General features: G+C 50.0%; 1 protein-coding gene across 1 annotated transcript in view; it reads right to left on the bottom strand.

Annotated features, from left to right (window-relative positions):
* Positions 1–14169, bottom strand: part of LOC126575950 (eukaryotic translation initiation factor 5B) — a 66647-nt gene that overhangs the window by 37429 nt on the left and 15049 nt on the right. The window contains exon 4 of the mRNA XM_050236965.1: positions 31–107. Within this exon, the coding sequence (XP_050092922.1) occupies positions 31–107 (77 nt within the window). The remainder of the gene's footprint in view (positions 1–30; positions 108–14169) is intronic.

Raw genomic sequence — 14169 nt, 5'->3', positions numbered from 1 at the left:
CCACCGTAGACTTGTGAGAAAAATACTTACTGATTTTCGTGCTCCAACATGGTCGATGCCTTCATCACATCACGCTTCACAACAGGACCAATACGGATACCAGAATACTGAAAAGAAACGCACAAAACAGGCAGAGAGAGATATTAGCCAGGGAAGAAAAATATATAAATTGAAACAACACCCATTACAGGATGATTCTAATGGCGATTGGTGCGATCTCTACATTGTCACCGGGACCCATAATGCAAGGAAGGTGAAGAGATTGAGCTCAATGACTACTTGGTTCGAGATTAGATTGCCATCGCCAACGATGGATGCCTTAGCATACTGCGCCGTATAACGCCGTATGTCAAGGTAAACTGCGTCTGGGGTGAAGCTCGAATGGTCATAAATTTTGGTATCCCATAACCATGAACATCACTCCTGCTTTTGGCTGTGATTTTACTCTTTCTAGCGTCATCATCTGGAGCAATATCAGGACAAGCTGAAGGTAGGATGCCATAGGCATCTCGCATTAAACCATATAAAGATAAATCACAGATGTATCATTTGAATCGACTGATCATTATGCAGAGCAGACGGGTGATTGTTGTGATCGAAAATTGAGAGATAGCATTGGAATTCAGAATATTATTTTAATAAATAACTGAATAAAATAGCGACCAAATAACAGCGATGCAGCATAAACTCCGTGATGATCTCATAAGAAGCGAATTAACACGACAACGATCATAGATTAGGTAATAGTAAGTTTCAGTAACGGTGTCATTAACTTAGCGCGACTTCTCCCACCTTACATAATTTAGTATACCAACAGATGGACTCGTAAAAGCACTGCTGTTCGCGTTCCATCAACATAAAACTATGCGGCAAACACATTTAGCAAAAAAAAATACAGCTCTCATTAAAAACTCCCCACAATTGTTATGAAAGTGACCTTCCCTTTTCGCAGATCTCCCTCCTTGGTAACAACGCCGTCCGACGAAGAGATCAGCAACCAAACCAAACCAGTGACCATCATTTAGTGCTTGATGCACACACTTTAGCTTGATGCAATCGAGCGCCGCTTGTGTGTCCGCGTTGTTCGCGCGATGCCGATCGCTCAGCATCGTTTCGAAAACCGACGGAAACGCAATCACACGCGAATGTCTATTGTTTGGCGTTTCATTTCCTGTCCTGGCTTGCATCGCACCATCACACCGGACCACCACCGGCTGTTTCGTGAAAAAAAAAAAACGAACCCCGAAAACCACGAGCCATCCGTTCGCACGCACCAGACACGAGGGTTGTGCCGCAACACTGTTACAGTTGAAGAGCATCAATGGCGGGGGGGAGAATGGATGATGGTCCCTATAATCATCCCCCTCCGAGAGATCGTGTGATCGTGACAGCAGACAGCGGGTGCGCGCCGCCGCCAACATCGCAGACAATTCTCGTCACTGTGTGCAACCTTAATGGTGCAATGTTGCAACTGTGTGGCCGAGAGCTTAAAACAACGAATCGTGGTGGAGAGAATGTAGATTTGAGGGATTCAGAGCGAACAGTGTCGAGAGTAGATAATTATCATTCAATTGTGATGCAAAATGGAAACATCCAGTACCAGTACAAGGGGGGATGTGGGGGTGCGAGATCACCATTGTAATGACATCTGTCAGCGGGCGAGAGAGAGAGAGAGAGAGAGAGAGAGAGAGAGTGCACCTGAATTGAGCTATTGTTGTAATGATATTGTGTACAGTAGCCTGCCATCCGTTCGTGTATTGATGCAGTTTCGCTTGATGCGTCTGATTTAAATGAGAGCTAAAAGTGTGACAGCTGTCACTGCAGACACAAAACCCAAATGCAGCTGCTGTGCCAGTAATTGAAACGCTTCTCGCACAGAACTCCAGAAGAGGACGAACATATTGCTTCTTTAGGTCCCCAAAAATGGATTCAAATGGAAAAGGAACTTCTTGTGGTGCACAGAACAACATGCTCGAGCATACATCAGGAATAAAGCATCTCATCAGAGTGCCAGAGTCATGAAAGAACTTATACATTACCCAGGAACGAATTAAACGGTTCATTCAGCAAAACTGCCGCACCTGGATGTCCACCTGGAAGAGTCCCAGAGGAAGTCCCAGTGTGCGACTTATAAAAACCGATGGGACCCCCTCCGGTGACAACGGTTGCCCGATATCACTTTGCGCGCCACAAAGCTTGAACTGGCTCCACCACATGCCCGGCCCGGTTTCTCCCGCAGGGAGGAAACCATTAAAACCCATCCTTCGGGTGCCGGACTAATGATTAGGTTGCGGGGCCTTATAATCCCTTGATGGATCTCGGATATGCTCCCAGCCTCCAACCAACCAACCAACCAACCGATTGCTCCTCACTCCCAATAAAGCGGCCGCGAACGATTATCATATTCCAACTGTGCTGCTGCTGCTGCTGCTGCTGCGATGTGAGCTTTCTCCTCATCCCCGTGCTCCCTTTTAACCGGTCGCGTCCTGGGTTTGATAGAACGACGTCCGGCCGATGACGATCACGACAGCACAGCGACAACGGGGGGCGTGCCACCGGTTGTGCGCCGGATGTCGGCACCGGAAATGAAAACAGGTTAAATTGAGCAATAGTCGTGTCCACGGGGCTGGGACAGAGAGACACGGCAAGAAGATGCTGTTGAACCTGCTGGTGCCGTCGTTCACCGTTCGTCGCCAGGTTGCGCTGATTGTGTTGTCCCTTCAGGGCGCGTCTCTGCGCGACGATCGTCACCGTTGCCGTCGCCGTCGCCGTTATCTCGGTGCCACCAACCTTCATCTTCTTCATTTCGCTTTACAGCTTTCGTTTCGTTGCTTTCCGCTTCGAGTTCGAGGCGCCAACGCTACGATCTCTCGCTTTCTGTCTACCCCTGTGTTCAGGGGTTCTTATCGAGATTTCAAGTCATCACCGCCAGCCGTGGCCTTTCCACAAGCCGCGAGCCACTGACCTTGAGGGGGGATGGCGCCTGAGCGAACAGTCAGGCCCTTCGGTGAGACGCCAGTTCCCAGTTGGGGCGATTTTTTGGAACTTTTTGATTTCCTAAGTAAACCATTCAAGTTATGATCCACTTGCTGGTTCCAGAGCTCTTCTTGATCAACCGAGAACTCTTTTTTTTTTCGAACATTCGTTCAGGAACATTCTTCTGAGAAAAGTTACCTCTGATGAGCATAAAATAAATGCCGCGCTGAAAGCTGGTAATCGCTGCACCATGCATTAAAGACTCACGGTTTGCGATTCCCCGTAAGTCGATGCTTCGATTCAAATATAGAACGCAACCTAAACCGTCACATGACCACGGCCAGGGGGGGGGGGGGGGAGGGCAACGAAAGAAAAAGTATGTTCCTCATACTGCACAGCACAAACCGACGGCGATCTGGCCGACCCCTGTGCTTGGTGAGTGTGTTGGCGTTTCTGGGTTGCCACAGCGCCTGGACTGGAGCTGGCGCGAGCTGACTGTGGCTCTCTCTCAGATGTGTGAACGATGCTGACGCTCTACGGTGCATGCGCGAGTGGCGTCGTGTGTGCAGGCGGATAAATTCAACATTTCCTTCATATTTATTCATATCCGCCGACGCCGATGATAGTTGTCTCTATTAGCAACTTCCGGTCCGGGGTTTCAATATTTTATTTATACGTGCATAATGTATGCACTATACCGTTCGGCTTCTTCTGCTGCGCTTGCTCTGTGCGGTACATCAGCAGCGACCAGCAGCGGGAGCCAGGCAGGTTCTGGCGCAGGTTCTCAACGCCAAACACCGACCGGACAACACGCGAAACCACCAATACGCGATGATGACTTTAATTCTGATCAATAGCACGTTGTGTTTGCATAGCATTGAATTTGGAAGGATTTTATTTGGAACAAATTTTCGTATAAAGTATAGCATAATAATAAAATGAACAAAGAAACCTCAATTGCTTAACAGGCAGTTTAAAAAGAAGACTCATCAAGTTGATATGATAATTTAAAATCAGAAAATTAAAGAAAAACAACTTTCATAACGTCAAATACAACAAGTAGGCCAAGAGTTTATCAAAACAAAAACCAACCAATAATCAAACAAACGCAAGTGATAGGTAGAAAATCAAAATAGGACATTTAAAATCTCAACATAGAAGATAACATCGGTACAAAAAGCTGCCAGCACATCAGATCAACGGCACCTTCCGGTACGAAATGGAGTAGCACTTTTAACGCCGTTCTGTCGCATCGGAAAAGAAGAGTTCATTGATTCGATCTGTACCAACACACTCGGTTGCGCTTCCGTTGCGTTCCAACCCACAACACGCCTCCATCTGTGTTCCACTCACAACCCTTTTACCGATGCGGACTGAGTGAGGCCGGCATCCTCTTCCTCTCCTCCCGTTACCAACCAACCAATCGAAGCCACCACTCTTTCTCGGTAGCAGCTGCTGCTGGCCAGCAAAACCAGCACCAGCCACCAGAGGCCAGTCCGTCCGGTCCGGACCGGTCCGGATGAGCTTCTGAAGCGGAAATGGGGCTGAAACAACGTCGCCCGGAAGCTGTGCCACCCATTGAGCGAAGGGGCGGGCGGGATTGAAGACCATTATGTGCTGACAAATGCACACAGCGACACACGCTTGACACGCACAGGAGCTACATTCCTCCCCCGATCAACCCCTTTTCGGAGACGTAAAGTCATCGCTGTTCGTTGTATGCGAATGCTGCTGCTGCTGCAGCTGCATTTGTGACGAGTGACATCGGGAGAGCTCGAGTGATGTGGACGTGATGCTCAGGCAGCAGCAGCAGCAGCAGCATAACGGGCCAAGTCGACCACCCGCACGCACGAGCTGTGATGCCATTTTGGTGAGCACATTGAGCACGACTAGAGCAAAAGGTGAGGACCGGAATCGGAGTCGGAGTCAGAGTGACACACAATTCCACACTCTTCACTTCATTCATCCCGATAGCATGAGCAGCAGCACCAGCAGCATCAGAAACGCGCATGCATCAACCCAGTTTTATGAATGAAGCATCGTAAGTGGACCTGTTTTCGCCTGCATATCGCGGACCGCAAGACAGAGAGAGTAAGAGAGAGAGAGGGAGAGTAAGAGAGATTGCCCAAACTGGTCGCTCGTCCGGAGGGGGACCGACCGGACCAACTGCAACCTGCACACAACCTTCTTGCTTCTGTGGGCGATGGGGATGAATGATTGCCCTTTTGGTTTTTTTTCTCGCCCACTTCCCCCTCTTCCTTTCCGATCCGGCTGCCGGCCCACAACTTGACTTCGATCGAGAAGAGAAGGCGAGGCCCACTACTAGGTCCACAATGGATCGACGATGCGATCACGCTTTACGACGGCACACTTTGGACCAACGACGGAGAGGAGAAGAAGTGCGCCGTTCGATGGTAACGCTGCTTAAATTGACCAGGCCCTCCCGGGGGGAGGGGTGACAAAATTGGTAAAAACAACTTTCCAACCCAAGTGAATGGGAGACACAGGCGTCGCTGGTGGTGTTGTGTGCAGACTGCGCTGCTCCTGGAGGCGTAACCAGCGATTCACTCAGTGAAACAACCAGCCAGGCTCAGTAGTAGATCATGTGAGCATTCTGAGTGACTTCTATTGCCGTAAAAATCCAATGGCACCACAGGGAATAGAAGGAAAACGGTTTGAGTTAAAACGAATTGCCTGCGCAGTATCCAAAATAAACAAATCATGCACAAAATTGCATGAAAAAGGACTACAGTTGCTTTTTGGACGAAAGGAAGTCTGAGCGAAAACCGGATCCCTGGTGCACTTTGCTGAGAAAGCGGACTCAACCCGGTATTTCCCGGTATTTCGCCTGATTAGTAATGTAGTCCATCCGCTGGAGGATCGAGCGAAATCAAGAGCTTGTGAGCTGCTAGGAGGGCCAGCCAATCGACGGTTATTTTACAATTAACGACAAAACACTCGGTTCCGTGTAGCATGACTTGGTAAAGATAAATCAGACCTGAATTAACACGTGAAACAAGCAAACTCCATCGAAAAATGTTACAAAAATCGGAGATAAAGTGTCGAAAAACCTGCTCCTGAGCTGCTCTCGTCTGCATGTACTCTTTAGCAGAAAGAATTCTGCCCTTCCCTGGGCTACGGACTGTCCGGAATGTAACTCCCTACCCGCATCTTAAAAGAAGATCACGCAGCACGTAAAATTGAATGAAAAAAGTAGAATGAAACACCCTATAGTTTACGCTCCATTCCAATCCGTCCAAAAAAAAAACCAATGGACGACCACGATGACGACGAGTCTCTGCGTGGCCACCGCCGTGATCGCGCCCCACTGCTGCGACACTACACTCCTCCATATAAGCGAAACTGGTTCTTTTAAACCTCCACTAAACCGCTCCCCCCTCGCCGAGGTGGTTCTACCTCTCGGGAGTGTAATTCGCGAAGAAATAATAGCCCAGGCTATGCCACAATCCAGCAAGTGTTTTGCATAAATTTGTAGTACACCAAACACAGTGTTTCGTCCGTGGTTTGTTTTCTTCTTCAAGCTATTTCCCAATGTCGTTCCCCAGGTTGCTGGAAGCATTCCTCAGCCTCTCAGGAAGGGCTTGATTCCATGATGTCCCGGCCGGCCAACCTGCGTCAGCATGTAAATGAATCGAACAGCAACGATGGATGCTCTGGATGAATAAATACGGACGGAATTTTATCAACCTCGGAATTATTATAAAATCGCACGCACCGCGCACAACCACCTGGCCTGATACCGGCCTGGACTGGTTTGGCCTCAGGGGGATCCCTGCCGTCGCTCGCTCGCTCCGTCGCCCTCGCTGCTCGCTCTGTGGTGCGCGCCTCATTCATTCATTATTTATGAGACATTTACTGCTCTCGCTTCACCTCCAGCTGCGTTGTGCATCGCCACCAGCAACCACCATACCATTACACGATATCACACTACTTTCCAGCCCCTTTCATCCCCCTTTTTCATGGCCCCCCGCCACCGGTACGCACCACCCATTAATGGGCGACACGCTGATCGCAACGAACGACGATGACGACGACGACGACGACGACGAAACAGACCTGATCGGGGTGCGTGCTGCAGTCACGGGGAAAGCTGGCTTCGGGACATACATCTTCTCGGCATTATCATGTCCGTAAGAAGGTCATTATTAGCCGGTGCGATTGTGAACGGGGATCGATCGGAACGGAGAGTGTGCGGAGTGAAGCGAAACACTCGGCGCGGCGGCGGCTACGTGCGACTCTCAACCGTTGTCAACCCGGACGACGACGCCCGTGGGACGAGCAAGGTTTTTTGGTGGGTGACAAACCGCAGCGAGGAAAGGCCGGGGAGCCACAGACTCCGCGGAGTGGAGAGAAATCGAGCCCGATCCGAGGGCGTCCTACATCCGGACGCACTAACGACACGGAGAGGACGACAGACAGGGGTGTTTCACGTTCATTCATAACAATTTGCGTTCCTCTCGTTGGCACCGAGAGAGATAACCAGACAGGTAGCAAGAGAGAGAGCGAGCGAGAGAGAAAAAGAGATTGCAAAATCGAGTTTTGGATCGCAGCAAGGGGTGCTTAAGCGAAAACGGAACGGTTCGGAACGGTCCGGAACGGTCTGGCCTGAACCTGGAACGTCCAGCAAGGGGTACCTTCCTCTCAGACCAATCCCCGCACCAGCTGCTTGCGCGAGACGAAGTCGAATGGAATCGATCAATGGAGGCAACACCAGCGAGGCAGATGTGGTTGCAATGTCCGTGGTCCGTGTCTCTCTTCCATTCATCCCACGAGCGAGCACCAGTGCATTCTGCGCATGCCCATATGTTGGTGGTGCTGTTTGCTGGCGAGCACTGCAGGGCCATCGGACGTAGCTCGTTATGAATTGACAACAGCTCGGAACGGTGCCTCCTTTTTGGGGACGAAGTCTATGAGGCCAACAATGATCTCGTCGTTCTGCAATCGATTCGGAAAGGGAAGAAAATCCAGGGCGAACGCTGAACGGGTTGACTGTAGAAGCTGTTTCTGGTGCTGCTGCTGCTGCTGCTATTCTCCTGTCCCTTCCTCTGTGGATCAGGTTCCATCCAGTGCGATCCTTCAATCGAGAACACTCTTGACGCGCGGCTCACGCCCTTAAGTGGCACTAGGCGAGGAGTTTAGTGACCGGTTCCTGAATGGATGGACCGGATGGATGCAACGCACGTTCTCGACCGCAAGCAATGGGGACCACAAACCCCCCACCACCACCAGCAGTTGGACCGGAAACCGGATTCACCGTTTGGTTCGATGTAAGCTCCAGATGAGCGTCCACTTTAGTGGCTACCGTGTGTCTGTGTCTGGGTGTGTTTTGTGTGTTCCACCGTGTCTCCGTGTGGCCAAACCCCGTCCGTTCGTCTTCGTTGCACATGAACGCACGGTGCACGTAATACGTTACGCCCGTCCGCCTGGCCCTCGCGAGGCGAATACCACTCGAAGATCCACACGTCAGCTTCTTCTTGGGGCGACCTTTTTTTCTTTTTAATGTGAAAAGCAAATGACTGGCTGGCTAGCTGGCTAGTTGGCTGGTTCGTTGAGAGAAGCACACTGATTTCGGGCGGGAAATAGCTTATGGTAAATAGGATGTGCCCAAGGAGAAGGGCTTCCACCGACGATGAGGACGGTGGCCAAGAACATGCGTCCGACATTCGACCACCGGACGAGTAGCACGAACCGGGGCGGCCATCGAACCGGAACCACAGCGCACCACCGCGTACAGAAGGAAAGGAGATAAACAACTTCCACGTTCCTCGATCCCAGGGATGCGCTGGCTGGCTGGCTGGCTGGCTGGCTGGCCGGTGTAACGCCGGTGTGGCCGTGACCATGGTGGTCACGCCATCACGCACATGCATTTACAGCCGACTGCCTCTCGTCGGACGGCGGCATGAATGAAATTCATGTTAATCACAAAGGAAAACCTCGCGACGCGACCACTTCTTCTTCCGCCCTTCCACTTTGGTTCGGACGTCGGTCTTTGCTGCTTTCGTCGTCGTCGTCGTCGTCGTCGCCCTCGTCTGGGCTAAGAGGTTGTGGGTGAGCAAACAGTATTGCCCTGGTCTGCGTTGGCTTGTGGCGATGTGGGCGAGAGAGGGCATTTTTCATTCACAGAAAAACAGGAAATGATTAACATCCAGAAGGAGAGTTCTGCTCCTGGAGAAGGGGGGTGTGTGACGTCGGTGTAGAACCAGTCAGAACGAATACCATTCCCCCCCCCCCCCCCCCCCCACCCGTTTATAGGCCCGACAATACGACTCGTCGTCGTTTCAAGTAGGAAAGTGGTGTCTCGTCGCTCGTTAAACCTCTTGAGCTTGGGCTCTTCGCTTTTTGGAGAGTATTCTTTGAAATAAATCGTGAGATTATTAGGTGCTTATAGCGGTATATTTGAGCCCACACCCATCACACCAAAAACTGTTCAGGATTTCATATGACAGCCCAATAAAAAATGGTAAACTTGAAACTATAGGCTTCAAGATTTGTTGAGTTAAATCAATCAGGTAAAAGCAGTAAGTTAGAAAAAAAGCATTCAAGTTGAAAACACTTATAAAATCATCGACCTTTTAGTTCTTTTTCTTCGATAATTTAGGTTCTGTTTGTGAAGAAATGCTTTCGATTTGCCCCTCTTTCGCAAGCGAACAATTACTCCATCTATAAACCATCAAAACTATTCCTATAGAATGCGTCAACACATAATTTCGCCCAGAATCCGGTGCAATCTAAGCGCATTTTATCCCTAGTATTAGTATTTCCAACATTTGGCGACCAATGGACCACGTGACCAACCATTCGAGACATCTTCTCTCCAAATCTCTTCTCGCAACGTTCTAGTGACGATAAAGTTAGCCCTCTTCTAGGCGCAGCACTACAACGAAACCGGATGTACCGGAATGACGCACATTTGATACCAAACACCACACCAATCGCACACGCATAGTCACCAAACAACAGTCTTGTCCGGCTGACTACCGGGGCGTAACATTCTTGAGACAAAGCCAATGACGAAATGGGGAAGACGAGAGCAAAAGAAAAAACTCCCCCCAAAAGAACAACGCCTCGATAGCATGAATGAAATGAATAAGCTCATAACTCAACAGCCACCGTCGACGAAGACCACCAGGAAAACCGAAAAATCTAATTCAACGGAGCAAGAGGAGGAAGGGCGGTCTAGAGATAGCGTGCCAACATTCCGTGACACTCTCTCGGCTTTCGGTTTCGTAATGATCTCGGTGTGGCGGCGCCCTGCTGTTGTATACCGGTGGCCAGTGTGCGTACGGTAAAGTGTGGTATGTTTTATGCACGGAAGAAAGCACCGAAAGCCCCGAAAGTTGCCCTCTCTGTGGATGGATCTCGGCGTCGTACGAAACGAAGCTACTTTTGCGTTACACAAACTTGATGCCAAGGAGGTCGTGGCGCAGTGGCCATGCGCCTGCGAGAAGGGAGATTTCCACTAGCCACGGCAGCCACGGGGCGCCATCATTCTCCTCCTCTTCCTCCTGCCACCCCGGTAGCCCGGGGTTCGTCGTCGTTTCGCTGACAGACAAACGGCTTCGAAGTGAAGCGAAGCGAACGGGAGGGATGGACGCACTCTTTCTTGGCTCTCGTCGCTCACGCAACACACCACAATTTTCCATTCATGCTGGCCATTGGGCTGGCGTTCATTCATCGATTCCAACCCACTCCCGCCGCCCGGGGTTGCCGCAGCCATTCATAAGTGGCTGGTTGGTTGGTGTGGTGAAGAAGGGCCACGCAACTGTTCCACCTCCCCTTTGCGCACCATCCCCTCGGTTGCCCCGAAGAAGCATGTTTTTCGCTAGACTGGGCACCCCTCGCACACCACCATCTTCCACCTCGACCAGTCAGTCAGCCAGTCAGCCACCGTCCGTTTTGCTTCCATTCAGTTCAGTTGTCACCCTCGGCCTCGGTCCTCGGTGCGTTTGCCGTTGATGCTGCTGCTGGAACGCTTACATCCGGCGCTATTATGCGAACGAGGTTCCCAAGACCCGTCGCTTGGCGACGGCGACACGCAACGTGAACTCACACTCCTCAACCATCCCAACCCCGTTTGCTGCCGTTGCTAGCTGGCTGGATCTGTGACGAATTATGGGCACTGTGTTTTTTTTTTTGCGCAACCAGCACACCACCGTACAGACAGCAGTGGGACGACGAAAGCACATCCCCGCCCCGACGTTTCTCTCATTACAGAGTGCGCACCAAAAAGCGAAAAATGGATTTTTTGTTTTACGTACGCGGAACGAAAAGGAAAACGAAAAACCGAAACGGTCTGCCCGCAGTGAGCCATGGAAATGGTGCGAATCCACACACCGCCCAGCGGCATCGTATCGAAACAGTGACCACGAAAGTGAAATACAATTAATTGTAAAACACTTTCATCTTTCGCCCAAGATTTGCAAACCATGGAGGCGCGAGAAAGGGGTGCTGCTTTCACGGGTGCTGAATGCTGAAATGCAATTAATTTCGCCTCCAGCTTCCAGCCGACCGACCAACAGTTATGCTTTAATTTATGTCGGTTCCATCGATCAAGATGGGTAATCAAGAAATGGCTAAAAAAAAAACAAATACAAATATGGTTTTTTAAATAAAATTCGCTTGTCTTATTTTTATCAGTAGCAGGAAAAGCATGATGTAGGTTTACGATTGGATGTGAGAATATTTCGAATTTTCCTTCCAATGTCTCAACACATCTTATACAAACTTGTCCTTATACAATGGTAGTCTTTTAATATGATTTATGATTAAATGATAAGTTAATATAAGTTCTTAAATGATAATGTTTTTAAAAGAATTATCAAGAAACGTAGGACATGTTTATGATCTTAAACATTAAACAGCTGTATTGTTTTGGAGCAATTAAACGAATTTCTTTTAATGAATGTTACTGGAAATGATAATTAAAGTGACACCTGCTAATAAAAAAATTGCATTCCAACATACAAGCGCAAATGCAAGCAAGCGCAAGCGAAAATCAACAGGAAAAGTATTTTACAAGGCCAATAATCCCCGTAACTTTCTGGTAATTGTACTACGTAAATCGTAATCTGTCTAGAACGCTGCCCAGAAGATGTAGAAGGAAAACCATTTACCCAACAACACTGTCCTGTCAGCCTGCATCAACGACCTGCCAGTGGAGAAATCGATATTCCGGTGGAAAAGCCATTTTCCAACCGCTGAGCAACTGAGGCTCATTATCCAACAGTTTCATGTAAAACTGCAGTGGGTTGCTGGTGCTGCTGCTACTGCTGGGTGCACTCCCATTCACTGTAGTTGAGAGCAAAGGTGCAGCGCACAGAGCTGCTCTCGTGTTCGTGTTCCGTTGTGTGTGCGCGAGTGGTTTGCCAATTTTTGGGTGGGTGTATGTAGCGTAGGAGAGCGGGCGAGATAGCAAAACTGTTTGTTATGTGCAACCACCTCTGGCCATCGGGCTGGTACCGCCACCACCTACCATATCGTCAGTCCGCACCAGCATCACACCAAACGATGGTGGCAACGGTGGCGGCCAGTGGTCCCTGGCAACACTACTATTTGCACATACCCCGGCGGTTTTACCGAACCGAACCAGGGCAGGCGGTGAGTGCCTGTGCGGTAGGCTTGCTAGCAGCAGCAGCAGCAGCAGCAGGCGTGTAAAACACCTTTTCTCAGAGTCTGAGCAAGCTGCGTTGCTGAGAGTTTCATTCATGGATTTATGTCATCGGTGTGGGGTCGGTGGGCTGGTATAAGCTTCGTGCTCTCGCTGCTCCAACGAGCAAAGCAACGACACCGACCGATGGATAAGCTCTTTCGTTCGCTTGCTCGCTCGCTCGCTCGCGCGAGAGGAACCAGTGGATTTCCATTCACAATCTGGCACACGGAGTAGCAGCGGCAGCAACAGCAAGTGGCAATGGCCTAGCAACGCTCACCGAACACCGAGCACTGGCTCGGTACCGGCGACATAAGACATATGGCGACCCCCGGCATCAACCACCATGACGACAGTGAGAGTGGTGGCGGGGATGCACCAAAAGGGTCAACCCGCAGGCAGCCGAGACCACCGAGAGCAAACGAGCGCGGTGGTGTGGTGCGAGGGGGAGAGAGCCGCGAGCGAGCGAGGGACGCGCGACTGTATCCAATTACTTTCATTGATATTTCATTCAATCCACCCCCTCTCCCCCACCTCCACCGCTCAGTGGGAGTTGGTTACATACACATACAGCCAGAAGGGGACTACTAAAGCACGTGGGACTATTCCAACGATTTCCATTTGCCGTGCTCCAGCTGGTGGCGCAAAAAAAAAAAAACAGCGACAGAGAGCAGCAAGCAAGTTACATAACCAAGAGGGATTGCACATAGAGCGCAGTGCACGGGGGGCAGCGAATGGGGGGAACCGTTCTTTTTTGCTTTTGCTGCACAGCGCACACGCCAGGAAGAGAGACAGAGAAACTAATTAAAACCGAAATTACACGATACCAGTACAGTGTTCAGATGCAGAACGAGTTTTTACAAACTTTTTTCGCTTTCTTATCGTTGAAAAAACAGACGTGGCTTGGGTGTACGATTAAAACCCACACATAACTTTATAAGCATAAGCACCATCACATTCGAGAGAGATACTGATTTTGCTCAACTGTTTCATTTTCGCCCATTCATCGAATGAGCATAACGATTTTCCTATTTTTGTGATATATAGAACGTAACAATTCTGGAATCCCGGTGGTGGTGAAGAGCTCAAACCATGGCTTGGCACTTTCTATCCTGCGCCCTCTTCAACTGCTCTACCGTCCTTCTGCAGCAAACGGTGTGTGTTAATTGAGAAAAACCAAAGTACAAATATAGTGGCCGCATACGCGATCCAACATCCGTCTTCATCAGCTTGGAAGCTCGCCTTTTCTCACGAAATCACTGCAAGGAAGGAGCTTGCACCTATGAGTGGCAACATTCCAAGGAACGACGGGGAGAAACAAGGAACACATTCTTCAAAACGGCCGTTGTGCTGCGCCGCGAACATTGACAGTGACTCGCACTGATGGCTGCAACATGGTATCGACAGCGGAACGCCAGAACGCCGGAAAGAAATTCCAGAATCACGATCAGCACCAACGCTTCTGCTGCTGCTTCTTGCGTTGCGTCGGCGATCGGCGATTCGGGCGCCAATTTTCGTGGCTGTGG

Source organism: Anopheles aquasalis, chromosome 3 (assembly GCF_943734665.1).
Source record: "Anopheles aquasalis chromosome 3, idAnoAquaMG_Q_19, whole genome shotgun sequence".
Taxonomy (NCBI): domain Eukaryota; kingdom Metazoa; phylum Arthropoda; class Insecta; order Diptera; family Culicidae; genus Anopheles; species Anopheles aquasalis.
Note: the sequence above shows the minus strand (reverse complement) of the source record. Positions and strands in the feature narration are given on the sequence as shown.